At 44.9% G+C, this 25,603-nt stretch overlaps 1 protein-coding gene across 2 annotated transcripts in view; it reads right to left on the bottom strand.

The window, feature by feature from the left end:
* Window positions 1-25,603, bottom strand: part of LOC138970862 (pneumococcal serine-rich repeat protein-like) — a 60,373-nt gene that overhangs the window by 22,840 nt on the left and 11,930 nt on the right. For both annotated transcript variants that reach the window (XM_070343423.1, XM_070343424.1), the window contains exons 3-5: window positions 3,478-3,749; window positions 1,581-1,865; window positions 754-1,128 (exon numbers count right to left, since the gene is read on the bottom strand). In XM_070343423.1, the coding sequence (XP_070199524.1) occupies window positions 754-1,128; window positions 1,581-1,865; window positions 3,478-3,749 (932 nt within the window). The remainder of the gene's footprint in view (window positions 1-753; window positions 1,129-1,580; window positions 1,866-3,477; window positions 3,750-25,603) is intronic.

Below are 25,603 nucleotides of genomic sequence, written 5' to 3' on the forward strand. Positions count from 1 at the left end.
TATGAAAGTCAGCTAGACTTTCGTCATGTCCGAAGATCACCAAAGCTTATCGGCTATGTCTAAAACTGATGATTAAGAGCTAAGTCTCCTGATTACTCGGTTGAGTAAAACATGCCAACATCGCTGTAAAATTCAGTGCAGAGGTAAAAGAGGAAACATATTACCCTCAACAGCTATGAATTCTGCGTCTGCAATATTTTTAAAAATCTCAAATTCAAATATCTTTTGAAGTAAATTTTGTGTGAAGCTTAGTTGTATTATCGCACTACAAGTACAGGAAAAGCTTTTACTTTTAAGACCCCAGTGACTGCCACTGACACAGGAAAAACTTTATGTTCAACAGAACCTGTTCCAGTTTACATCTGTTTACAGCCTACAATGTATGAAGCAATCTTCCAAATTATACTGGGCAGCGACTAGATAGACCACCGAAGAAAAAATCTCCTTGATGAAAAAGTTTCAGGGACCAAACCAAAAGAAGCATGCAAGAGAGAGACAACACAGCAGATGACCAGGTAGCACTGACAACATGGCACCGAGACATCACGGACACTGCCAACTCACATTTGGTGGCATGTTAGGACTTAACATAGGGTCTTTCAGATCCGGGAAGTAATCGACCACGAAGTCAGAGATACGATCGTAGTCGACACTGCTCCACCAGTACTTGAGGGAAAGAAAGAAGAGAACGGTTTCGCGGATGATGAGCGGCCTCTCATACTTGGTAACTCCCATTTTTCTGGCTTTCATTACCTTCTCAGTATAAGGCGGCACGGGCAGAGGATCTGGCAGCTGGGCATCAGGCCGCCAGGCAGCAGCCAGAGAAGACGAAGCATCCAGAAAGTGATCGTGCCTTGACCCCGACACAGTGACGGTCATGCTACTATCACCCCCCTGCTGGCCAGCACCGCCAGCAGCAACATGGGTGGACAGCGCTGTGCTGGATGCGTTGGTGGTTGTGTGGGACAGCGTGGCAGGCAGCAAGGAGGGGAAGACAATGCTGCCTGCATTGTGACTGTGAGCGTGGGCCGACGGGTGGCCCAAGAAATGGGCAACAGGGGGCAGCACTGTGGAAGAGGGGGAGGAGGTTGGTGCTGAGGAGGTCAGCATGTAGGGCAGGCCAGCCATCTGTGAGGGAAAACAAGCACAAAGCATTACATAATCACATTTTCACTGAGAATGGGACCAAATATCCAAAACTTGCAATAACACTTATGTCAGCGCTTTTTACGCAAGCTTGTGTATAAGAGTAAAATCATACAAATAAACGGTAACATGTGCACATGTAAATCTCACTTTTGCCTCTGATAATGATTGTAAATGAATTGTTTTTCTCATGACAAACTCGAAATTACATTTTTTTAAATACAGCTGCTTTTTGTAGCTACTGTAACTGATGATGGTGTAACCTGTAACCTGGGATCAAAGCTAGTAGTAATTGGTTGAAAATGTAGAACACAACAAAAGCTATGATCAGCTTAATCAACTGTGTACCTGCTTCTTCGACAGCTATCGTGCCCTAAATGCAAAAGTAAATAATAATCATATAGCAGATAATCTCTTGAGGAAAAAAGGCCCACCTCTTTTTGATCACTTGCTTTGGAGGTGGTGGGTACGGTTGAATGGGCAGTATGAGCTGTGTGCGGCAGCATCTGACCCACCATGGTAGCACCGCTCAGTGCCGCCTGACTGCTGCTTTTTCGCCCTCCTTTTCCACTACTCTTTCGTTGTTTTGCCGGTGGCTCAGGTATTGCTTCTGCAGCTTCTGTGCTACTGCGCCGTGGGCTACTGCGCCTCTTTTCCTGGTTCTTGGCAATACGGCGAATATTGCGAGCGCACATGGACAGGTCTAGTCTGACCTTGCTCTGCACAGCACAACAAAAGCAACAGATCAACAACAGCCATTGCACTACTTCAACACCTACAATGGATGACCCAATAATACTGTTCTCTTCCTCCAAAGCAGAAAAATACAATAAAATATCTGTAGGAAGATGAAAATAGCTTTCCTGACTGGTACTCGGCCCCACTACAAGTACATGTATATGTATATCTTTTGCTCTGCTATGAGATTTTAACAAATCTCAGTAGAAAGTCTCTGCTGACTATAAGAATTCTCTTATATATATATATTACACGCCCCTGTGGAAGGCCTGGCAACAGGTCAAAAATGTGGGAGGCAACCTGAAATTCTTTGTTTGGCTTTTATTATACTTGTTTTTGTGTTATTTATATAAAGTGAGCAAAAAAATTATTGCACCCATTTTTGTACCCCAACTAAAACATTCATTCACGTGTCATTTTATTCAAACGTTATATGCCATTAAAGGCCCTTCACTTGGCTACCTTGCACACTTTTCGGATTAAAGATTTCTGTATTAGGTATCACTTGACCGCAGCCGAAGTCAGGGTACCCCCAGAATCGACCTGACAAAAACCCTAGTCCCGTATTCTAAAATCTGTAAAAATTCAGGATTTGCTGATAAGAAACAATTCTGCATATCGATGAAAATGCCATTCAATTTCCATTCAAAAACATTCTCATTTGTGCACCTAACTTGATTAGTCTTGATACAATCTGTGTTCAAATGAGGTAGGGGTTAACAGTTTGAAAGGCCCAAAAGAGCACGTTTTGCTGTCATTTTTTAGGGGGTCCTCCACTGAAAGTTCAATATATCCTAAATGTCTCAATGAAAACGTTTCAAACTTCCAGAAAACATGACCAATAGGTGAATAAAGATCACCATAACATTTTGTGAATATATTGGCAATACAGGTTAAGTTACGTAACGTTTCCAAAAGAACTTTAAAAATATTCATATTAATTCTGGGTGTTATGCCAAAAATTCATGACTTTGCATGCAGGGCCAATAATGGTTATATCAGTATTTGCGGAAGTGCAGGGCAAATCTGAGCACTAGCAGAAATTTTCTGGAGGTATGAAGGAACTCTTTAAAGGCTACAATGGTATCAGCGTTGGGCAAGATTGTGATGCCATCATCACGGAACCGACTCCAGTCAAGGTACATGAGATCTTTCCGAATTGGAGCCGGTGCCCGTGATGATAAAAGTGGTACGGGGCAGTACTGTACGAGTTGTCGATCTAATTCATTCATAAAGACATCGACATACTCACATGCATGACATGGGCTCATGGCAGTGCCATGATTCGGCTTAGCTATGATTAATAAATAGTTTCATACGTGACATGAGAAAGTTTATGTAAGTAACCAATCGCAGAAACATGAGAAGAAATGGAAGAAGGAGCATAATTCTGTTGATACAGATGAGCTATGAAGAGAGCTAACGTTCCGACTGAAACAGGCAAACATCTTTGTAGCGGGCTTGTTTACTGCTCCTAACAACACATGTGGACAAGTTTCAGGTGGAATAACACTACAAGCAAAGCAGCCAAGGTGCTGATTATTTAAACTAAGTAAAGCAAGAGAAATATCGTATCGCCTGTCATAGACTTACATAACAAGGTGTGGTGGGCCAAACAACAGGATCGCGGAGATCAGGAAACTCGTTGACCACAAGCTCAGCAATTCGGTCGTAGTCTTCACTGGTCCACCAGTACTTATGGTTGAGAAAAAACTTGACAGTCTCCCGGATGATGGTTGCTCTCTCAGCCAGAACGTTGCCCGAGGCGCGGGCAGCTTGCACTGCCTGACTGTAGGTGGGAACAGGAAGGGGGAAAGGCAAGGTCGTGGAGCGAACTGCCTGCAGCACCTTGTTGGGATTGTCACCTGGGCGAAAGAAACAACAAAGCTGTCCTCTGTAAAAGTACAACATTTTCATAATCAGTAAAGGGCAATGTGGTTCTGCAACACACTTTTGAGATTGTCAAGTGAATGTAAGTGATAATTCACCCCGGTTCTATGTAGAATCCATCTTTTTCATCTACAATAACAGTGCTATTTGCAAAACCCAGAGCACTAAGTTATGGTACCAATGCCTGCCACCTGCAGAACAATGTAAGAGGTCTTCAGGCACTTCACTTCATGCCTTACATTATGCTCTTTAACTTTTACATTAATTTAAGTGCTGAAAACAAGTGATGAATATTTTTGAGAAATGTCTGATCACATGTGGCATGTGGTTGTTTCGTCTGGTACTGCTGACTGAAGACTGACTCTCAAATGCCTGACATGCCCCCCTTTGCAGTGGTAATTAAGGTGCAGTCGGCAATGAGGGGAGAGGATGGAGTGGTCCAAATGTATCAACTTGATGACAAGTTGACAACAAATAGCACTGTTGATATGATAAGGGTTTTGCCACAGCAGTGACCTTGAAATCTGTGGTAAACTAAACTTGCAAAACAAACAAGGATCATGAAAGCCCTGTATGTGTGCTGAGTTTGAACGGCCCAGGTAAAAAGTTCAATTTATTCTAAGAAATATACAGTTTTATCATTTTTCGCAGATTATTGGCACAAATGTGACCCTGACTGTGGACAAAAGTCCATCAAACGTATTATGACAAGTCAAAGGCTTGAACTAGCCATGTTTCAAAGTTCTAACGGAAAGTATGTTCAAGTCAACAATCTTTTTTTTAACCCAACTTGGCCTTGCAATTACCTTAAAATCTGATAAAGATTGAGGGTTAAACCCTTACATTCATCCAACCTCACAGGTTTTAAAGCTATAGCTTTAAAAAGGTTGACAAAATTAAGAAGTTTTGATTTATGTGACCTGAAATCCATCCTACCACGACCTTCAAAATCTCTTGCTTCAAAATCATCCAAGAAAATCTGAACGTTAAAGATATCTTCCTTGAAAGCACTCTTGAAAATCAGAACAGATAGATACTGGCAAGAGAGCATCGTTCTGTTTAGCCAAATACCAACAATCCCGACTGCTTTCTGTGTAGAATGGGATTCTTTTTTGAATTATTTGTATAGCTGACAAATTTAGAATGAGAGCGCCGCTAAAAATGCCCAAATGTGCACTCAATCGCTTGTTACTTTCGAAGAAAAGTTAAAATAGTTTTACGTCAAAAGCGAGAATGCGGAAGAATTACGTCATATATTATACTATAATCGAAAATTTTTATTTAAATTTTCATTTGATTAATATACTTACCCGAATCACATAATTGCATTGACCCACTTTAGATGCTTAGGTTATGATAAAAGCTACCCCGTCTAGGTATAAGGGGAGCAACCCCAACTAAAAAAGTGACTGCACCAGCATGGCTGACACCCTGGGTTACGTCCCATGTAGCATGCTACGTCATCATTGGTGCTGGTCACGTGATACCCCTTCAATCGACTAATAGAATACTGAAAAACTATCGAGCGGGGCAGGCGGGCGGGAATTACTTATGTGATTCGGGTAAGTATATTAATCAAATGAAAATTTAAATAAAAATTTTCGATTAAATTACATATTACTTACTCCGAATCACATAATTGCAGATAACTCCAACCAGGCGGTGGGTAAGATCAAAAAAGTTCAAACTCACTCTTAAATTCTGGAGAGGCATTGTCCCGCTGCCACCAAAGCAGGAAGGGACCTAGATCCATCGTTACAGATAGATCCATACTGCCAGAGGGCAGCAATGTCTCTCTAAGAAACTGATAAAGACAAAAGCCGAGCGCCAGTAAGCTGTGCGCAGGACATCATCCAACCTCCCAGACCGTAAAACGGCCGAGGAGGAGGCCCAGGCCCTGGAAAAAGAGCTCGGGCTGAGCCTAGGGGAAAGATAGCCGATAGCTACGCCAAGGCGGAGGGAAAGAGAATCCCTCGCCAAAAAACTGGCCCACTGCCAAAAATCAGGAAAAGAGCCGGTGAGAAAGAAAACATCTAGCTCACTTTAAAACCCTTGCCAGGAACTGGCCCACTGCCAAATGACAGAACGAGGACCGAGAACCATCCTAATTGACAGTCGCAATGCCGCTCAGGCAAAAAATGCGAAAGACAGCATCAGAGAGCCCGTAAGCTGCGCTCAGCACTTCTTCCCCTCTCCTGAACCATAAAAAACAGCCCAGAAAGGGGCTCAAGTCTTGAATAACCCGAGCCAAGTAGAGGGACAGACAAGCTGCCCCCCCTTACTATTGGAAGGAAATGCCAAAAACCCTGGAAACGACCAAGCGTAAGGTTGACCGATCATGAAAGAAAAGCACCAACCTTCCCCAGGACCGTAAGACAATCATGCCAAAGTTTAAAGCCTTGGGATGGAGAGAGGCCCGAAAGGCCGGAGAGATAACGGTCAGCTCCAGAGAGGAGTGACCTGTTTCCGAGAAAGAGAGAGAGACGTCTGAGTACAAAAAACCAGAGTCAAACTCAAAGATAAAATCTCAGAAGAGACGGTCACCAGAAGTCCACTACCAGTCCATGCAGAAGCATAGAGGGAGGTAAACAGAGGAAGCAGCGGCCTACGAAAAAGCGTAAGCCGCCAGCAGAGCGGAGATCGCGGTGGCCAAAGCCTGATGTGACCGGTGACTCTAACCGAAATGACTAAAGTCAGAGTGTTCACAAAGCAGTCTGCTTGTAGGTAAATGAAAGAAAATCAAAAACCCAAAACAGAAACGAGACTGGAAAGGAAAAACAGAAAACCGTGAAGCTAACCAGCCTTAAGACTCCCTGAACGAGAGTTCTCAAGAAGAAGGGCCCGAAGTAAATTATGCGGCCGACCGAGCCCAGAAAATTCCTGAGTCTGGCTGAAAAACCAAACACGTCTGATACCTCAGAACCGAGAATCAGACACGGAACACGACAGGCAAGAGTCCGTAATAGTTGCAAGTGGTAGAAGGGTGACCGTAACAGGCAACCCACCCCACTGGAAGTCGACCCGACTCGCCTCATGTCAGGATGAAGAAGAAGAGGAAGACACAAATTCTAGAGACACGGAGACCGTAGTCGCCCATGCCAGGCAGGAGACTATTACAGCTAAGGCTGAGAGCCGTAACGCCCGTAGACCTGCCATCAAAGATGCTGGGCTAAAAGCCCGCACCAAGAAACCAGGAAATTAACTAGACCTCTACCGAAAGGAGAGGGTTAGCCAATAAAGCTGAGAAAAATGATAGGCCACAAGAATGACTCCTCACCATGCATTGCCAAAACCAATGCAAACTCAGGAAAATCTGAATGTAACTTCCGAGGCCAACTCAAGTAAACCTTAAGTTTGGACGAAACACCAGAACAAGTCCGATCGCTAGAGAAAGACAGAGTCAAAATCGGCGAAAGACCCACTAGGACCGAGTCCATAAGAGCAAACAACAACCACCACCACCAACGGATGAAATGGCTGTTGCACCAGCCGAGGCTAAAAAACCCGGATGTCCTAATGCCGGCTGTTGTTCCCAAAAAACACAGACTAAGACGTCTGTGAAAGAAAGAACCTCTCCGGATAAACCTGAGCTGAGGACTTAGCCTGAAAGAGCTGAGTCTGCTTTAGGTAGAGCCCGTTTTGCTGCTTCAAAGCTTGAAGAGCAAAAGAAGAGACCTGAAGGTCCCTACAAATCTTTATCTCCTTGGAGGCCAGGAGGCCAGGGAGGCCATGGAGGCCAGGAGACCTTAGAGGCCAGGAGGCCTTAGAGGCCCGGAGGCCTAGGAGGCCTAGGAGGCCAGGAGGCCTTGGAGGCCTTGGAGGCCATGGAGACCAGGAGGCCTTGGAGGCCAGGAGGCCAGGAGGCCGAAGAGAGACCCATCCACCAAGGGTGAAGAACTAAGGGTGCCTCTCATTGATTCCTCATAAACTAGGAATGGGCGAGGAACAAGTCCCGTCTGTACATGACCGCATGGGCATTGTGCAGAGAGGAAGGCCTCCTCTGTTCTAAATTCGCCCTAGCAAAGGTGGAGAAAGCATCCCCTGCGTCCTGCTCTTTACTGAGTGTAAAGGGCGCCAAGGACTCCGTAAAGGAGTGTCTCCGAAAAGGAAGCAAGTTCCAAAAGCTGTCTGCCCACTTCCTCAGAGGGGAAGAGAGTCTGCTCAGAGAGCAGGGGACTCGAATCGTTCCCCAAAGAAGAAGTTCCGGCGTGACCGGCAAAGGTGCACGCAGAGGGGCAAAAGACGACAGCAAATTCCGGGACATCTTGGGCAAAGGCAACTTCCTCTGAGCCGCTAATGTCCCGAAAGAAGAAGCCTGTGCAGGAGAGGCAAAGCAAACCCGCGCCAGTTCCATAGCTGGCCGTGAGGACAGCAAAGAAACCGGAACTAGAGGCAGCCGCTGCCGGAAGACGAGGGTTTGGCAAAGATGGGAGAGAGTTGAAAGGCTACACCTTAAAACGGAAGTAACCTTCCTACTCTCTCGCCGACTGGGAACCAGTCTTTATTGAAAAAACGTCGGAAGACGCAATTTCGACCAAAAAACCCCTTCCGGGCAAGATCTGGAAGAGACTTCATTCGCCGCTTCAAGAGCAACCTTGACGAGGGACGAATACCCCGAGAGCGTCTGCTAACCATCAACCGAACGAGAGTCCGACATGGTAAGCGAAGGGGCTGGTTAAAAGCGATAAGAGCCCAAGACCTGAGCGGGGAAGGCCGGAGCCTGAAGCCCCTTTCCTGCAAGTCAACGGCCAAACTTCACCCCTGACTAAGAGGAGGATGAGAGGCGTCGAAGACCAAAGGCACAGGAAGTGAGGAGAACGGCAGAACCCACTACCGAAGTGTGTGGTAGCTGCTAATCCGCCTGAGGCAGGGAGCCTGCAAGCCCAAAGGGCACTGCTGACGAAAAACCAGACTCAAACCAGATGGGACCATAGCAGGTCCACTATCCAGTGAGCCCCCACTTCCGGCCGAAGCCAGAAGCGCAGCGGTCGCGTACGATCGCCGACGTAAGGCAAGGTTCAAACCGAACGTGACAGTAGTCTGTGCACTAACCAGTGAACCTACGCTTCCAGCCTGAACCAGAAGCAAAGCTGTCGCGGACGACTGCTGAAGTAGGGCAAGACTCGAACCAGAAGTGACAGCAGCCTGTGCACTAACCGGTGAGCTCACACTTCCGTCCGCAGCCAGAAGCGCAGCAGTCGCGTACGACAGCCGCCGTAAGGCAAGGTTCGAACTGAACGTGCCAGTAGCCTGTGCACTAACCAGTGAACCGACACTTCCAGCCGGAACTGGAAGCACAGCCGTCGCGTACGACTGCTGCCATAGGGCAAGGCTCGAAACCGGACGTGACAGCAGTCTGTGTACTAACCAGTGAACCTACACTTCCGGCCGTAACCGGAAGCGGCGCTGTCGCAGACGACTGCTGACGTAGGTAAAGCCTCGAACCAGAAGTGACAGCAGCCTGAGCACTAACCAGTGAACCTACACTTCCGGCCGGAACCGGAAGCTCAGCTGACGCGGACGACTGCTGACATAGGGTAAGGCCCAAACCGGACATGACAGCAGCCTGTGCACTACCGGTGAACCTACACTTCCGGCCGGAACCGGAAGTGCAGCTGCCGCGGACGACTGCTGACGTAAGGCAAGGCTCGAACCGGACGTGAACGTAGTCCGAACACTAGCCAGTGAGCCTTTTACTTCCGGCCTGAGCCGGAAGCAGCTGTCGCGGACGACTGCTGACGTAAGGCGAGGCTCGAGCCGGACGTGAACGCAGTCCGCACACTAACCGGTGAGCCCCTACTTCCTGCGAAAGCAGGAAGCCCAGCTGTCGGAACCGACTGCTGGAGTACGGAGAGGTCCAAACCCGACGTGAACGCAGTCCGCTCACTAGCAGGCGAACATCCGATTCCGGAAACCGGAAGTGCAGCTGCCGTAAACGGCTGCTGCAGACACCAACCTTGTTGTGGCCGGATCCCCGGAGGGACATGCACTGTTGCGCTACCGCAAGCGGAAGGCAACAAATGCCGGCCAGGAAGAGGAGAAGAAGGTCCCCACGGGACCGTCCAGAAACGTCACGGTGGACAGCAGCCTGGTCCAGAGAAGACCCGGAGTCTGAAGGCACAGGCATCAAAAGACGCCAAGGAGAGAACGTCGCCTAACCCCCAGGCGGGGGGCAGAGCTGGCGACGAAGTCCGCCGCGGCAAAGCCTCACGAACGAGGGAATCTATTTCTGGAAATAAGCAAAAGATAAGGGCAGACCCCAGAGCCCTAGACTCTGGAGCCGAAACAGACGTAAAACGACAGCCTAGAGGCCAAGACGGACGGCTGAGAGCCAGACGGCCAAACGTCCGTAGCAGAAAACGGCACAGAACAACGTAAAAAATTGTCTAAAATTGTGCCAACAACAACAACAGAGTTCTTCAAAAGAAGAGGCTGCTGAGGAATAGAGCTTAGCAGGGCCCAAGCCCTAACCCTCGGCCTTAGCTCCCTCTAATTCTCATTAACGGCCATGTAAGCACCGAGAGAAAAATAAACAAACAACTGAAACTAGCAAAGTCCGAACGGACACAAACCTTTCAGAAGCCAGCAAAGAGGGCAGCTAAAACCAGTTTAGGAGCTACCAAAGGCAGCTAAACAACTAGCTATACAAAGAGTTAAGCGTCCGAGTACGGACGAAAAATCAACATAACAAACAACAACATGCTAGCTAAAAATGGCGACCAAGGAGGAAGCCACAAGTACTGAAATTAATCAAGTCCGTACAGACGCAAACATTTCAGAAGCAAGCAAGCAAACAGATAAGCACATGCGTAAAAGCTACCGACGGCAGCTACAAAGCAAGCTACAACAGCGTTAACAGCCCGAACACGGACTAAAACAACAGAAGCCAGACAACGTGCTAATGCAAATGGCGACCGTGAGGAAGCCAAACAACTGCTGAAAACTTCAGAGTCCAACGGACAAGCGAAATTCCCAGCAGAAAGCAATAAAACATACAAGAAAATATGAACGATCTCACCAGCTGCAAGCCAGCAAGAAGTAGACGGGGGCCGAGGCCGGTGAGTGCCGTAGACACAAAACAAGCCAGAGCAAAAGCGAACACAACCGTCACCCTTGAGTGATAATAGTCGATTGAAGGGGTATCACGTGACCAGCACCAATGATGACGTAGCATGCTACATGGGACGTAACCCAGGGTGTCAGCCATGCTGGTGCAGTCACTTTTTTAGTTGGGGTTGCTCCCCTTATACCTAGACGGGGTAGCTTTTATCATAACCTAAGCATCTAAAGTGGGTCAATGCAATTATGTGATTCGGAGTAAGTAATATGTAATTTAATGGAAAATTTCAATAGTACATTTTCATTTGATTAATATACTTACCCAATTCTCATAAATGCATTGACTTCAATCTCACATGCTAGATGTCGAAAAACTCCTCAAATTACCTGCCCTTGCAAGGGTCAGGGCCTGGCATTGGAAAAAGTGGGTTCAGCTTACAAAGGCGGGGGTCTGGGGGGCCGCAGGAGGCCCCCAGTGGGGTCCAGGGGCAAAGCCTTTGGTGGGGTTTCGGGGGGCGAATTTAAGATTTTTTGGAGATTTTTTACCTAAAATGACCCCCCCCCCCCCCCCCCCCCAAAGAAGATTGAGCAACTAAATTATGCCTTCACCAACAAGCAAAACACAGACAGAAAACAAGAAAACTGACAATCTTGTGTTATTTGGCCTAAAAGTGCTTACCTTCTTCAAACAAACACAATGTCACTCAATGTCAGCAATGTCACTCCTTGTCTTAAAGTTGTTGAAAACTATACACAGTCTCAGCCATAGTCCGTATCGGCACATTACTTCTTCTGACTTGCCTTCCGCCTTCAGAACGAAATCCAGCCATTCCCACTTCCAGGAATACCTGGATTCTTTGTCACTGAATGGCTGACCACGTTCAAGAATGTCGCTTCGAGACATTATTTCAAGTCTAGAGCCACAAAACACCGGCACAAAGCATGCTCGCGCGATGCCAGAGGAAGTGCGTGCTCAAGCAAACTGTCAAACCGATTGAGAATTGAACCGACCGCGCACAAAACGAAAGCTGGGACTGTTTGGGTTTACCGTTTGGGAATAACAGGTCTTTCCATTTCGGCGTACACCAAATCGAGTTCCGCGTACTGGAGATGTTATTTCGGCGTAAAGTACGCCGAACGGCTTACAATGCTAGGCCCTGAAGGGTGGTAACCAAGCTAAAAACAGACGCCATAGCCGTTGCTATGACCTGTCCCACCTGGTTACCCATAACCCACCGCGCACCACGTGAGCGCCGGCATCCGGAATAATCATTCGAGACTTCTCAAAAACCCTTAGGAAATTAAGTAGCGGGGATGGATGGGAGGGTATTAACTATGAGAATTGGGTAAGTATATTAATCAAATGAAAATTTACTATTGAAATTTTCCATTAAATTACATATTCTTACCCCAATTCTCATAAATGCAGATTGCTCCTAAAGGCGGAGGGAACTTACTTATGTCCCTGAGAGAACCTGTCCTGCAGAAACTAACGAGGGCAAGGAAATGGCCCCATCAAGTCAAGAGCAGGAGATGTCCAGGAGGTAAAAAATTAATGAACACGTCAACAGACCTCCAATGAGCTGTTGGCAAAACTTCGCATAGGCAACAGGAACACCACCAGCGAGAGAAGAACCCCTGGCTCTGGACTCCTGAACACCTGTAAAGGAACAGAAGGAGGACTGAACGCCCCATTACCGCTGGTAAGGCGGTAAGGCGGTAACGCTCAAGACTGCGAAGGCAGTCTGACAGCCCCCACCCTGTCCAGCCCAGAGGGTGGAAAAGAATGTCGGCCGCTGACACAGCCCCCTGCCCCAAATGTGACAGAGGAGGGGTATGTAACGTAGCCTGGAAAGGCCGAACGTCCCACCCCAGCTGTGAATGAGCGAAAGAAATGCCAGGAGGGCAGGAGCCCGCAGACTGGCTGTGCTCAGGTTGTAACCCCTCCCCTAAAGAGAGGGACGTGGGTCTGTCAGCAAACTGATCCTCCCCACGCGAACCCGTAAGAGCACACTTACCGTACCCCCCCAATCCCCCCTCCCGTATGTAGGGGAGGGGGGGGGGGGGGGCTGCATGACCGACTCAGCCTACGCTAAAAGCAAGGTGAGCGGTCAGAGGCAGGCAGGGAGCAAGCCCCCCCTCCGAAAGGAGAGAGTGCTCGTGAACAACCCAGTACTACCAGAGGCAGAAAGGGCTGAACCGAACTGGCCATTTGCACCAGACCACGGTGTGAAGCAGCAAGCCCCCCCCCCATTCCCCCCAAAAGGAGGGGCTGCGTAACACACTGAGAAAACCAGAGGTAGTCAGAGTGGTCAGAGGCAGGTAGAGGAGAGGGTGCTCGTGAACAACCCAGTGCCACCAGAGGCAGAAAGGGCTGAACCGAACTGGCCATTTGCACCAGACCACGGCGCGAAGCTGAAGTAGTAGGGCTGCCAAGGAGTACGCCAGCAGACGTCGCCTAGGCCAAAGGGCCCCCTCCAGCCAGCAAGGAAGTGTCCGCCACAGAGGGCGGGAGACGGGAACCGCCGATCGTGCCTGAAACTACTGAGAAATAAAAACACATATTTCATAGTTAAGCCCACCGAAAGTGGAAGACACTGACTGGTTCTCCTTACGAGGAGATGCGGGCTGGGGAGAAAAAACGAAACCTTATCCACCTGAATAGCTACTACAAAAGAAGTACTACTCAAAGGGTCGTTGACTCGCACGGAGGTTCCTAAATAGGGCTATAAGCCTTCTCCCCTTCCTGCCTCGCACTAAGTTACTGCTTGGTATCGGCCATCTTGAAAAAGCTAAATGGCCGAAAACCATAGCCGACCAGAAACGTACATTTCCGACGCGGCTGTAAAACCAAGCAGCTAACACAAACAATTCAATTCAATAAAAAGGGCAGATCTCATCAAATGAATGGCGAACAGGTAAAGGACCCCACGAGCCTAAAAGACAAGGGCTAGTGAAGTCCAAGTGAGCGTCGAATTCCGCACATCCTACGTGCGTCGTCGAAAGTCGAGAATGATTATTCCGGATGCCGGCGCTCATGTGGTGCGCGGTGGTTTATGGCTAACCAGGTGGGACAGGTCATAGCAACGGCTATGGCGTCTGTTTTTAGCTTGGTTACCACCCTTGCAAGGGCAGGTAATTTGAGTAGTTTTTCGACATCTAGCATGTGAGATTGAAGTCAATGCATTATGAGAATTGGGGTAAGAATATGTAATTTAATTATTATAATATTACGTGAGTTTTTAGTCTTTTCTTACCTCAAAACTTTGTTTATAATCAAACACGTGTTTGTGAGATGGAGTGTCAGCTTCATGGGAATCGATTTTAGATTTGTTTTGGTGTATATGCGTTTAGTAAGAAACTTGTAAATCATTTTGTTTGATCAGAACGGTTGTTCGGTACCATTAGTAACCATATCCACAGAACCATTACTGAATCCTTACGTTCTTTTTCAGCTTCATCATTCTATCACCCTGAAGAAGCCCCATGTGGGGCCGAAAATTCGGATCATCATAAATAAACATTCCATATTCATCACAAAACTGAACTTTTGAGGAGATTGTTTTTAAATATTTGCCTATATATATATATATATATATATATATATATATATATATATTAGAATGATACTTTTTCCTGTTCACGGCGCGAATAAGTATCCATTTTGTTCTAACTTTGAAATTACGTCACCAGCGACGAATACGTCACTACAAGATACGTATACCTTTGACGTAAAAACTTTGGAATTCGCACGTGTACATTTGTTTTGATTACAATCAAAACGAAAGTAGATCTAAGCTTGAATGTAAATTTTATCTTTGAAATATTTGCTTTGTGATTCGTAACTGAAATAACCATGGTATTGTGTTGCTTAGTAATTGATCCATGAATTGGCGTCTCGCAGAATTACACGCCCCTGAGGAAGACCTGGCAACAGGTCGAAAATTTGGGCTGCCACTTGACATTCTTTGTTTGGCTTTTCTTTTCCTTGATTTTGTTATAACATACTACAAGAAAGCCTAGCATCGTTCTATGAACGATCCGAAGATATCATTTTGGCCCGCAGGCGCATCACTGACGTTATTCTTTATAATTCTACTGATCTTCATGTGTATCCGTTACCGGATCCGTTAGTGATGTCTGCCGTTTTGAACGTCCGTCGATTGTTCAAGACAAGGGAGAAAGCGAGACGCTATGAAATCCACCATCAGTTTCTCAGCAACTGCATCGACAACAACGTAGTACCTAAAGGTATGAAAATTGATTTTCCTAAAGACGCTTTGCCGAGATCTGATTACCTTTTACCTCATAGAGCTGAAAAGGAAATACTGCATGCTAGCAGGGATGCCTATTAAGCACTGCTTAAGAAAGCAAATGAGGACACTAACACTATCATGTACGACATCTTTAACAATACTTCTCATATTGAGTTTGAAGAAGTTCTGATAAAATTCAACAAGCCATCCAGATCGGCTCAAAAGAACAGAGCGAAGAAACAAAGGAAACTAAAACGTCTCATTGAAGAGAAAAGAACAGATCTAGAAACTACTTCAACCAACGAAGCTAATGCTAACATTAAAAAGAAAACACATTACCGGCGTTTCAATAGACAGAAAAGGACGTTTGTCAAACAAGACGAAAACCAAGAACATAAACTTGTTGTAAATCTGTCTACTGTGGAATTGACAAAAGCTCAAACACAGGTACTTGCTTTTGGACCAAAGTTTTGTCCCACACCAAAAACCATTGACATACAAAAACTAGAGAGTGACATTGGTGAAGGCTGTCGCAAAGTCAGATTAAAGGAACTTTTTTATGATTCTGAGAGAGACGAGGAGGTCAAAAAGACACCAAAATTCTATAAACCTACAGGATATGAACCACCGACTGGTAGAGACATCACACTCGAAACGTTCTGCCAAAGTGTGCAATGTAAACTTCAGAACTACAAAGATTCTAAACCTAACCCAACAAAGGACAACATGACTAAAGACCAGAGAACAGCATTGCAAGAACTGAAACAAAAGGTCAAAGAGAAAGAAATAAGAATTAGCAAAGCAGACAAAGGAGGAGCAGTAGTAGTGCAGAACTGCGAAAAATACATCCAAGAAGCTTAAACACAGTTGAACAACCCTCTCCATTACACTAAACTAACCAAGGACACTACCTCTCACATTGTTCAAACTTCTAATGCTATTGTTGCAGACCTCTATGATAAGGGGGACATTGATAAAACGACAAAAGACTGGGCAGTAACCGATGAAAACAATGTGCAATGTCACCGCTTCTATACTTTACCCAAAATTCATAAGTCCCTTACGAACACTCCGGGTAGGCCTATAGTGAGCGGTGTGAACGGACCAACAGAAAAGCTATCAAAGTTGGTTGACCACTGGTTGCAAGACTGTGTAAAAAGCGTTCCTAGCTACATCCAGGACACCACAGACATGTTGAACACTATAGACCAGTGGAATAACCAGCACGGACCCTTTCCGGAAAACACTAAACTAGTCACGGTTGATGTTGTTGGATTGTATACTAACATTCCCCACTCGGACATGAAGACAGCTATCAAGGAAGAGCTAGATTCCAGACCACAGGGTGATCGGCCACCAACAGAGACTATTGTCAAAGTTGCTGATCACGTACTAACTAACAATGTCTTCACATTTGAGGAAGAAGTGTACCAACAGATTCACGGAACAGCGATGGGGACACCAATGGCACCATCTGTGGCTACCCTGTTCATGGCCGCACTGGAAAGAACACTATTCCAACAAAGTCCAGTACCTGTTAACTATGGAGAAGATACATTGATGACATCTTTATGCTTTGGACAGGAACAGATGATGACCTAGACACATTCCTAAAACACATCAACTCCCTTCATCCTACCATCAAATTCACTCACCACTCATCGTTAGAAAGAGTCTCCTTTCTAGACATTTCAGTCAGTCTGAAGGATGGATACCTTCAGACTGACCTGTACTCTAAACCTACCGACAGCCATGCCTACCTGTGCCAAAACTCGTGTCACCCAGCTCACGTAAAAAGAAATTTGCCATACTCACAATTTTCTGAGACTCAGAAGACTCTGCTCAGAAGAGGAGCAATTTCAACAAAGGTGCGATGAGATGGAGAGACAGTTTTTTGCCAGGGGGTACAGCAAAAAGACTATTAAAGATGGCAGGAGGAAAGCTACAGCTAAAATCAGAAAGGAGACTCTTTCATATCGCAAAAAAACTCCCACAAACAGAGTCCCTTTCGTCATCAATCATAACCCACTCAACCCTCCCCTCGGCCAGTGGTTGCATAGTTTACAGGAAAGCTTGATCAGCGAGAGTGAACACATGAAAAACGTTCTGCCTGAAACGCCCATCTGTGGGGAGAGAAACTGTAAGAGCATAGGCAATATCCTAATGCCGACAGTTCTTCCTCCTAAACACGACAACAACCCTGGGTGTTTCAGGTGTGAGCGTAAAAAATGTGTCATCTGTAAAAAACACTTTCAGATTGAGTCCACCACATTCAATTTATGTAAAACAGGTGAAACTTTCACTTTCAGAGAACACTTCTCTTGTGACACCAAAAACATCATTTATCTCATTTCGTGTAAAAACAAGAAGAGCAAACGCTCGATCGAGTCACTTTCGCAGTTCTGAATATTATATGAGGCATCAGATGGACAGGAAGAAATTGCTATTCACAACACAATGAGTCACGTTCACATAAAATTTGAGCCCGGTCACTTTTATAGTTTCCGAGAAAAGCCCAACGTTAAGTTGTGTGTTGCCGAACAGAAAAGGCTAGTTATCTCCCTTGTTTTTCTGATAACGTTCGTAAAAGGCTACAGATGTAAATACTTTGATGTAAAGAATAATCCTACAAAGTTTCAATCACATCCGATGAACTTTGTCAAAGATATAAAATGTCTAATTTTTCCTTTGACGCTGACCTGTGACCTTGAAAAAGGTCAAAGGTCAACGAAACCATCGTTAAAGTGTAGAGGTCATTGGAGGTCACGACTAAACAAAATATGAGCCCGATCGCTTTGATAGTTTCCGAGAAAAGATATAAAATGTCTAATTTTTCCTTTGACGCTGACCTGTGACCTTGAAAAAGGTCAAAGGTCAACGAAACCATCGTTAAAGTGTAGAGGTCATTGGAGGTCACGACTAAACAAAATATGAGCCCGATCGCTTTGATAGTTTCCGAGAAAAGTCCAACGTTAAGGTGGTGTCTACGGACGGCCGGCCGGCCGGACAGACTAACACTGACCGATTACATAGAGTCACTTTTTCTCAAGTGACTCAAAAATGCCACAGTGCCCAGTACGTGGGGCAGACTCAAAACAGTCTCAGAGAAAGGTTCTATCTCCACCGCTCACACATTGGGAAGAACACAGGTACTCTTCTCACAGTGCACTTCAACCAGCCCGACCATTCTCTCGGTGATATGGAGTGCATTGTGATCGAAAGAGTCTTTTGTTCGACCCGGGATGAGAGGTGGAAAAGAGAGTCTTTCTGGATTGCAAAATTAAAAACTTTGGTGCCGAGTGGACTCAATTCTGATCCGTAAACACTCTATTACAGCTTTTGTTTAGACCCTGCAATGTGTGTGTGTGTGTATGAATGAGAGAGAGAGAGAGAGAGAGAGAGAGAGAGAGAGAGAGAGAGAGAGAGAGAGAGAGAGAGAGAGAGAGAGAGAGAGAGAGAGAGAGAGAGAGAGAGAGAATTTGTCATCGAAGAAGGTTGTCGGAATGTTTATCAAAAGTCCTTGAGCATGGAGATGTCTAAATCTTAGTGTATCTTCTCTATTGATCTTCGAACTCATATAGTTGCGATACATATTGTTTATGTATTCTGTCCGAAGGGTTAAGTGTCGTATCTTCATGCAAACCTTTGGCATAAACAAATGTGTTAAAGTACTTACGCATAAGTGAAGAGACATTAGAATGATACTTTTTCCTGTTCACGGCGCGAATAAGTATCCATTTTGTTCTAACTTTGAAATTACGTCACCAGCGACGAATACGTCACTACAAGATCTATACGTATACCTTTGACGTAAAAACTTTGGAATTCGCACGTGTACATTTGTTTTGATTACAATCAAAACGAAAGTAGATCTAAGCTTGAAAGTTGAATGTAAATTTTATCTTTGAAATATTTGCTTTGTGATTCGTAACTGAAATAACCATGGTATTGTGTTGCTTAGTAATTGATCCATGAATTGGCGTCTCGCAGAATTACACGCCCCTGAGGAAGACCTGGCAACAGGTCGAAAATTTGGGCTGCCACTTGACATTCTTTGTTTGGCTTTTCTTTTCCTTGATTATATGGCCCAAAGTCAGAATAGGTGTCCATTTTTGTGACATACAAAATCAATTTTAAAAATGAACATTTTCTTTGTTTTGAAAATAGAGATGTATTTTAGAGCATAAATACGCAAGGAACAGCTATGATTTAAGAAAACTCATGTTTGATCACTTCACAGATTCAGGTTTAAAAGTTTGCAGGAGTTCATAACTTCACACCATCACAAAATTTAGACTTGTTAAATCATTGTTGCTACATGTATTGGGTCTGTTTTAGACATCTGAGCAAATTGCTACAGCAAATTACTTTGCATTTCAAGCAAGTTAAACTTGTTTTGGCCACGCATGATGCAGATGTGAACTCCATTAATGGGAAGTTCATAACTTCACATAATTTACTTTTATTGGTATAATAAATTTAATTTATACAGGCAGGAAACAATTTGTTTTGTTTTTTAATCTGAAAAAGGTGAGCTGGAACATGAAGGTAATTTTTGAAGATGAAGTGTGGAGAAGATTTTTTGGTTATCTGTATTATTTATAGAAATTAATATTGTCACAATTTTTTCACAGCAAATATTGGCATAAGTTATCATTAAATCTACAATTTTGCTGTTTTTGTGCAAAATGTGCTTGAAAAGTACCATCAAAAGGATTTCAATACACCAAAATGTTTGTCTGACTCAAAGAGTTGGCAGAAACTGAAAGTTTTTTTAGAATGTCCTAGGAGTTCATAACTTCACACCGTGACATCACAAACTATGGCTAATTCAAACCAAAGTAAGAAAGTGCATATGTCATCTTATTTTCTCTCCAGCTACTCTTTGTAATCAACATACAACTAAGTAATAAAAGTAAAACATTTGTGAAAACAAACGATAACAAAAATCATAAAATGTGAGCGTGCGCATAACTTCACAAGAATTTTTGTTATGTTGGTCTCTAGTACAGTTACTGTATAATATATTTGCAAAACAATGACAAACTGAGAACACAGAGTTATAGTATAGGCTAAAGCTGCACTTATATTACAAAATCAGATTTTAATTGCCAAAATAAAACAAATTGTTTGAAACTTGTGAAAGTTCATAACTTCACATCAATCACACATTTATACTAAAATAACTAACTAAAGTCTCTTGCAAATAATTCTAAACAACTTAATGATTTACTTAACCAAACTCAGTCATGAAAACTGTTACCGAAATCATTATTTAGTGAGTGTTTATGTCAGCTGACTGTGTGTTCATAACTTCACATCATTTATTTAACTGAAAAGCTACGTACTAAAATCTGCTGGTAAATTAAAATAAAAGTGACATCAAACTGTAACAGCCTACTCTGGAGAAGAGCAGCACATCATTTGAGGTAGTGATTTAGTGTAGTAAATTAATTATTGTGTATAAATCATACTCATGGCATGTGTTCATAACTTCACACCGTGGGGCTGAGGGTCAGTTGATGTGAAGTTATGTACACCGTGCAGTCAACCCAGATTCACGCTGGAATTATCAAAATGTAATTTTGAGGGTTGATATTCAGAAAACTTCTTACAAAATGTCCAGATAAAGTCAAATGTACTCTTTTGCTATTAACAAGGCATTATTTTAAACATGCCTTTGAAAAATGAGCTTGAGTTATGTGAAGTTATGAACTTCATGACAAAACGGCTAAGTACTTCAGAAAGAAACAGTCAGCAGCCAGTAGATTCTTTTTGTGATGAAAATCATGGTACAGTGTAATTTGGAAACTGAAAATAGTCATTTTACATATATTTTGGGTTTTGACATGAGTTAGTAACTCTCACATAAAAATAGTGCGCAAGACACAGAGAAAATGGCTAACTAAAGCATACTGCTTGACTTTAGTGACAAAAATTGCTTAGTATCTAAATCTAATGTACTTTTATATGCAAAATTGCTGTTCCACTACAACCTTAACTTTCATGGCTAGCATTTAAGGACAAAAAACACTCTCAGTGGAGATAGTAGGAAAGTTCATAACTTTCTCACAAGAATTTTTTATTTCTCAATTACTCAAACACCAATGAATGAACTTGATGCAAACTTTCAGTGTGACTGCTGCTAGTGGATCCAAATGCATTACAAAGCTAGGTGTTCCCCAACCAGTCAATTTACTCTTTTTATAAGGCAAAAGGTTGGAAAGTTCATAACTTTTTTTCACAAGAAAATCTGCACGTAAACTTCAAACTACTTTTGAACATGCAAAAACAAGTCAAACAACCCTTTTTATGTTTTATACCTCTGCAAAACATACTGTAAAATACTTTTTTACAAAAATATATCAGGTTTCAATCTTTAATTAAAAATTTTAGTAATAAATTTTCATTTGATTAATATACTTACCCAACTCACATATAGCAATTAACCCTGGTTCAGTGCTGGTATCGCTGTACGCGTCCCCTTGGTAACAAGAAAGACGCCTCTAAAAAAGAGTGACCGAGACCCGTAAGGGTGTCTAGGCCAGCCCGGAAACGAGGCTGCCTTCCGTATGCGCGCGCATACTCCGCCATATGCATCATTCTAAAACGAAGCCCAACTCACTTCTTTTTTAGACATATATAACCCCACAGCGGGGAGGCGGGAGGGAATAAACGATGTGAGTTGGGTAAGTATATTAATCAAATGAAAATTTATTACTAAAATTTTTAATTAAATTACATATCTTACCCAACTCACATATAGCAGATTGCTACTAAAGGTTGGAGGGCACTTTACCCAAATAGGAATCGAGATTTTGTCCTGCCTCTACCCGAGCAGGTAACCCAGAAACGCATCCTGTCTCAAGGCATAGAAATCCCTGAGAAAGACATCAACGAAGAACATTTCAAGAAAGCCAGTAAGCCGACTCAAGAACTTCCGCCAGGAGATTAAAATGAAGATCAACTAGAGTGGAAGCCCAATCTTTTGCCTCATGAGGCCTGGCTGTAGTAAAGGGCAAGACTGCCCTGACATTCCCTGCCTGACTCTGCCACCAGCCAAGAGCTTGCCTAGCTATGGTGGAGACCCACTTGGCTAACGAGACTTTCGACATATCTCTAAACCGTACCATGATGAATGAGATAAAAAGAAGTTTCTGAGTCTCCAAACGAGAGTGCACAGTCCGAAACAGAAAACTGCTGAGGGCTCTAACAGGACAAAAATGTACATCAGGATCTCCAAGAGCAATAAACTTGCTCAAGAGAGGAAAGTTGAGTCCGCGCCACCCGAAGAGAGAGGACTGACTGCCGTCCCCCCCCCCCCCTTTTAATTCCTTGCCAACACTTGAAGGCATGCCTAAACAATGTGGCAGTCTATAAAGCTAAGGTTGACTTAAGTAAGTCATTACCTCCACCAAAGTCGATAGAAAAACTTTCTATCCTTAACCAGTGTTTAACGTCGTTTCTAACCGTTCAGGGTTAAAAAGCGACGGAGTTGAAAAATAAGAACAAGAGCTGTTAGAATCAATAATCTGAAAAGATCCATGCAAGCTAGAAAAATCATTGAACTCGAAATGATCAAAAGGCTAAATATGGCTCTGGAGGAGCCAGAATATTGCTAAAAGGTTTAAAAGGTGCACGAAGCTGGATTCTCCAAATTCTGCTTACTTGCCAGAAAATTTGAAGGAACCCTAAGAACCATAGATCAGTCTTTCTCCAAAAAGCTGTCCATAGCAAACCTAGCCAGAAAAAACCTTCTGCATAGAACACAGAAACTCTGAACCAAATCCAGAGTTGAGGCAGAAGCCCCTAAGTATCTCAAGTGAACCCTTACAGCAGACATTCAAGTAATTCCAATGTGAGAAAGCAAAGATGCCTTCTTGCCAGCCTAAAGAGGTCTGGAAACCAAGATTGCAAAGACCCGTACTGTGCGACCAACAGGTCGCCCAAACTAACTCAAAAAGAGCCCTGTGAAAGCGAGGGTATGGAGCCCCAACCCAAAGTGGATAACAGCCAGCCTGAAGCTTTTCGTTTGGAAACGAAAAACAGCCAAGACCTGCCCTGCGCTTTCCTTTTACCGTGAGATTCTCTTAGTTAGAGAACCCGCGTGCCTAGAAGCGGGCTCAAAAAGAGACCTTTCAAACAAGAAAGAGATTAACCTCTAGCCAACAGAATAATACTTAAAGGGCAGAGGCTTACTCTCAGGTAAAAAACGGCAAAGTAAAATCTTTGTATATGAGTCCTGTCGGACCACAAAGAAAACCTGTTAAACGTAACCGCCCAAGCGAGAGACTAAAAGCAAGTTTCGTTCAAACGAGCCAATCATAAAGAAAAGATGCCGCAATCTCCCAGAGCTAGGAGACCTTGATCTAACAGACAGTCTCTCCTTGCTATCGCCATCACCAAACCCGAGGGCGGTTCCATAGAACGAAAAACAAGAGAACCTAAGTCCTTAAGCTTGGAGTTACCCGAAGCCTACAGAAAGCGCTCCGCGAGTGACACGCTACTTGGGCGTAAGAAACAAGCTAAAGCACCACCACCACCACAGGCAAATAGTCGTGCGTTGCCCACCAATGTAGTGGTGACAAAGAAGACTCGCTTGCGAAAACTTCCGCAAGAACAAGATGACCCCGCCAGAGGATCTAAGAACTTAACACTCGAAGATTCTCCTCAGAAAGCTCAAACCAACTACAAAATGCCGCGAACCGCGACACAGCTGAAGTATGAGCCTCCCCATTTCCTCCTCTTGTTCCAGCATCATAACGAACATCGAAATGATGAGAACCAGTCACCCATCCCGATAAGGCAAAAACTTGCCAACAATCGGAAAAGTTTTGAAAAGTTTCAAACGTCATAACACCATGCCCGATCTCCATCCACCTGACTCACGCCAGCTGGAAGACTGGAAGAGAAAGTGAAAACAGCCTGTAAAAAAGGCAAAGGAACCGCAGAAACGGAACCAGAAGCCAAAAGCTGAAAAGTGCCGACTACCAACACCACAGTGTTAACAGAAGAAGGATATCCCGTCCTGCACCCAGAAGTCACAGCCGCAAAAGCGAAAGCGCAACAGGCCGTGGATAAGTAAACATCAGGACCAACCGGTTGCACAGAAACACACCGGACGATCCCGTTGTACCTCGAACCATTTCAGCTGCGAGCGCCACTGCACTTGCTAACTTGAAACAGAACCTAAAATCAGTGCTTTACAGAAAAACAGGAGCACCTTAATCTGAACAGCCTTCATGCACCTCCGTGCAATCCGGAAGCTGACTCCATGCTAGACTTAAATCTCCGACAAAGAATCAGCCCTACTGCTCGCTTCCTGCCCCCCTGCTCGGTATCAAAGGTAGGAAAGTGACCCCCAGAGAGACTCGCATGGTCAACCCAAGAATCACCCAGCCCACCAACTTCCTGCCCCCAGGGCGGAAGCTTACGTTGCCTAGGGCTCTTAGCCGCTGCTGAACGTGCGCCAGAAAGCGGAAGAACAGACACGGTTTCAACACTTCACAGCACAAAGCTTGCTACCTCCTGCGAACGTACACCACTTTCACCGGAGAACCCGGCTACACGCGGCCCTTTGCCAACTCCAGGGCAATGGACAACGATTCCCGGAAGCTGAAGTGAACATCTTGTTCCTCCGAACTTCCAGAAGTCATCAAACCGGATAGAGGTGGAGGAAGTAAAGCTTTGCTCTCAACCACCCCCTCCAGTCAAAACTTAAATGCCGTTTTCCGCCGCCCACGTCACTGCGCTGGACAACCTGAACGGCAAGTTAAGCTGGGTGTCGTCCATCCCCGTGAACGCACCCTCATATGGAAGTATCTTCGTTATCCTCTCCTTCATGCTCGCAATCGCAATCGGGAAGGTGACCCCCGCCTTTCGCGGTCCACCAACTTCCACAATACTTAAATGCCATTTTCCGTCGACCACGTCACTGCGCTGGACAACTTGAACGGCAAGTTAAGCTGGGTGTCGTCCATCCCCGTGGACGCACCCTCATAAGAAGGTATCCTCGTTAACCTTTCCTTCATGCTCGCAATCGCAATCAGGAAGGTGACCCCCGCCTTTCGCGGTCCACCAACCTTCACAAAACTTAAATGCCGTTTTCCGCCGCCCACGCCACTGCGCTGGACAACTTGAACGGCAAGTAAGCTGGGTGTCGTCCATCCCCGTGGACGCACCCTCAAATGGAAGTATCCTCGTTATCCTTTCCTTCATGCTCGCAGTCGCAATCAGGAAGGTGACCCCCGCCTTTCGCGGTCCACCAACTTCCACAAAACTTAAATGCCGTTTTCCGCTGCCCGCGTCACGGCGTTTGGACAACTTGAACGGCAAGTAAGCTGGATGTCGTCCACCACCGTGGACGCACCCCTTCCTGCCCCCTGGGCGGAAGCAGATGCCTTTCAACCTGACCACAGTCTACTGACGAGGCGGGAAGAATAGGAACATCTGTTCGCTTGTCAGGGCCCTTAGCACCCACTGACACCCCGACTAAGCGGTGGATATCAGCCAGT

The sequence above is a fragment of the Littorina saxatilis genome, linkage group LG7, assembly GCF_037325665.1.
Source record: "Littorina saxatilis isolate snail1 linkage group LG7, US_GU_Lsax_2.0, whole genome shotgun sequence".
Taxonomy (NCBI): domain Eukaryota; kingdom Metazoa; phylum Mollusca; class Gastropoda; order Littorinimorpha; family Littorinidae; genus Littorina; species Littorina saxatilis.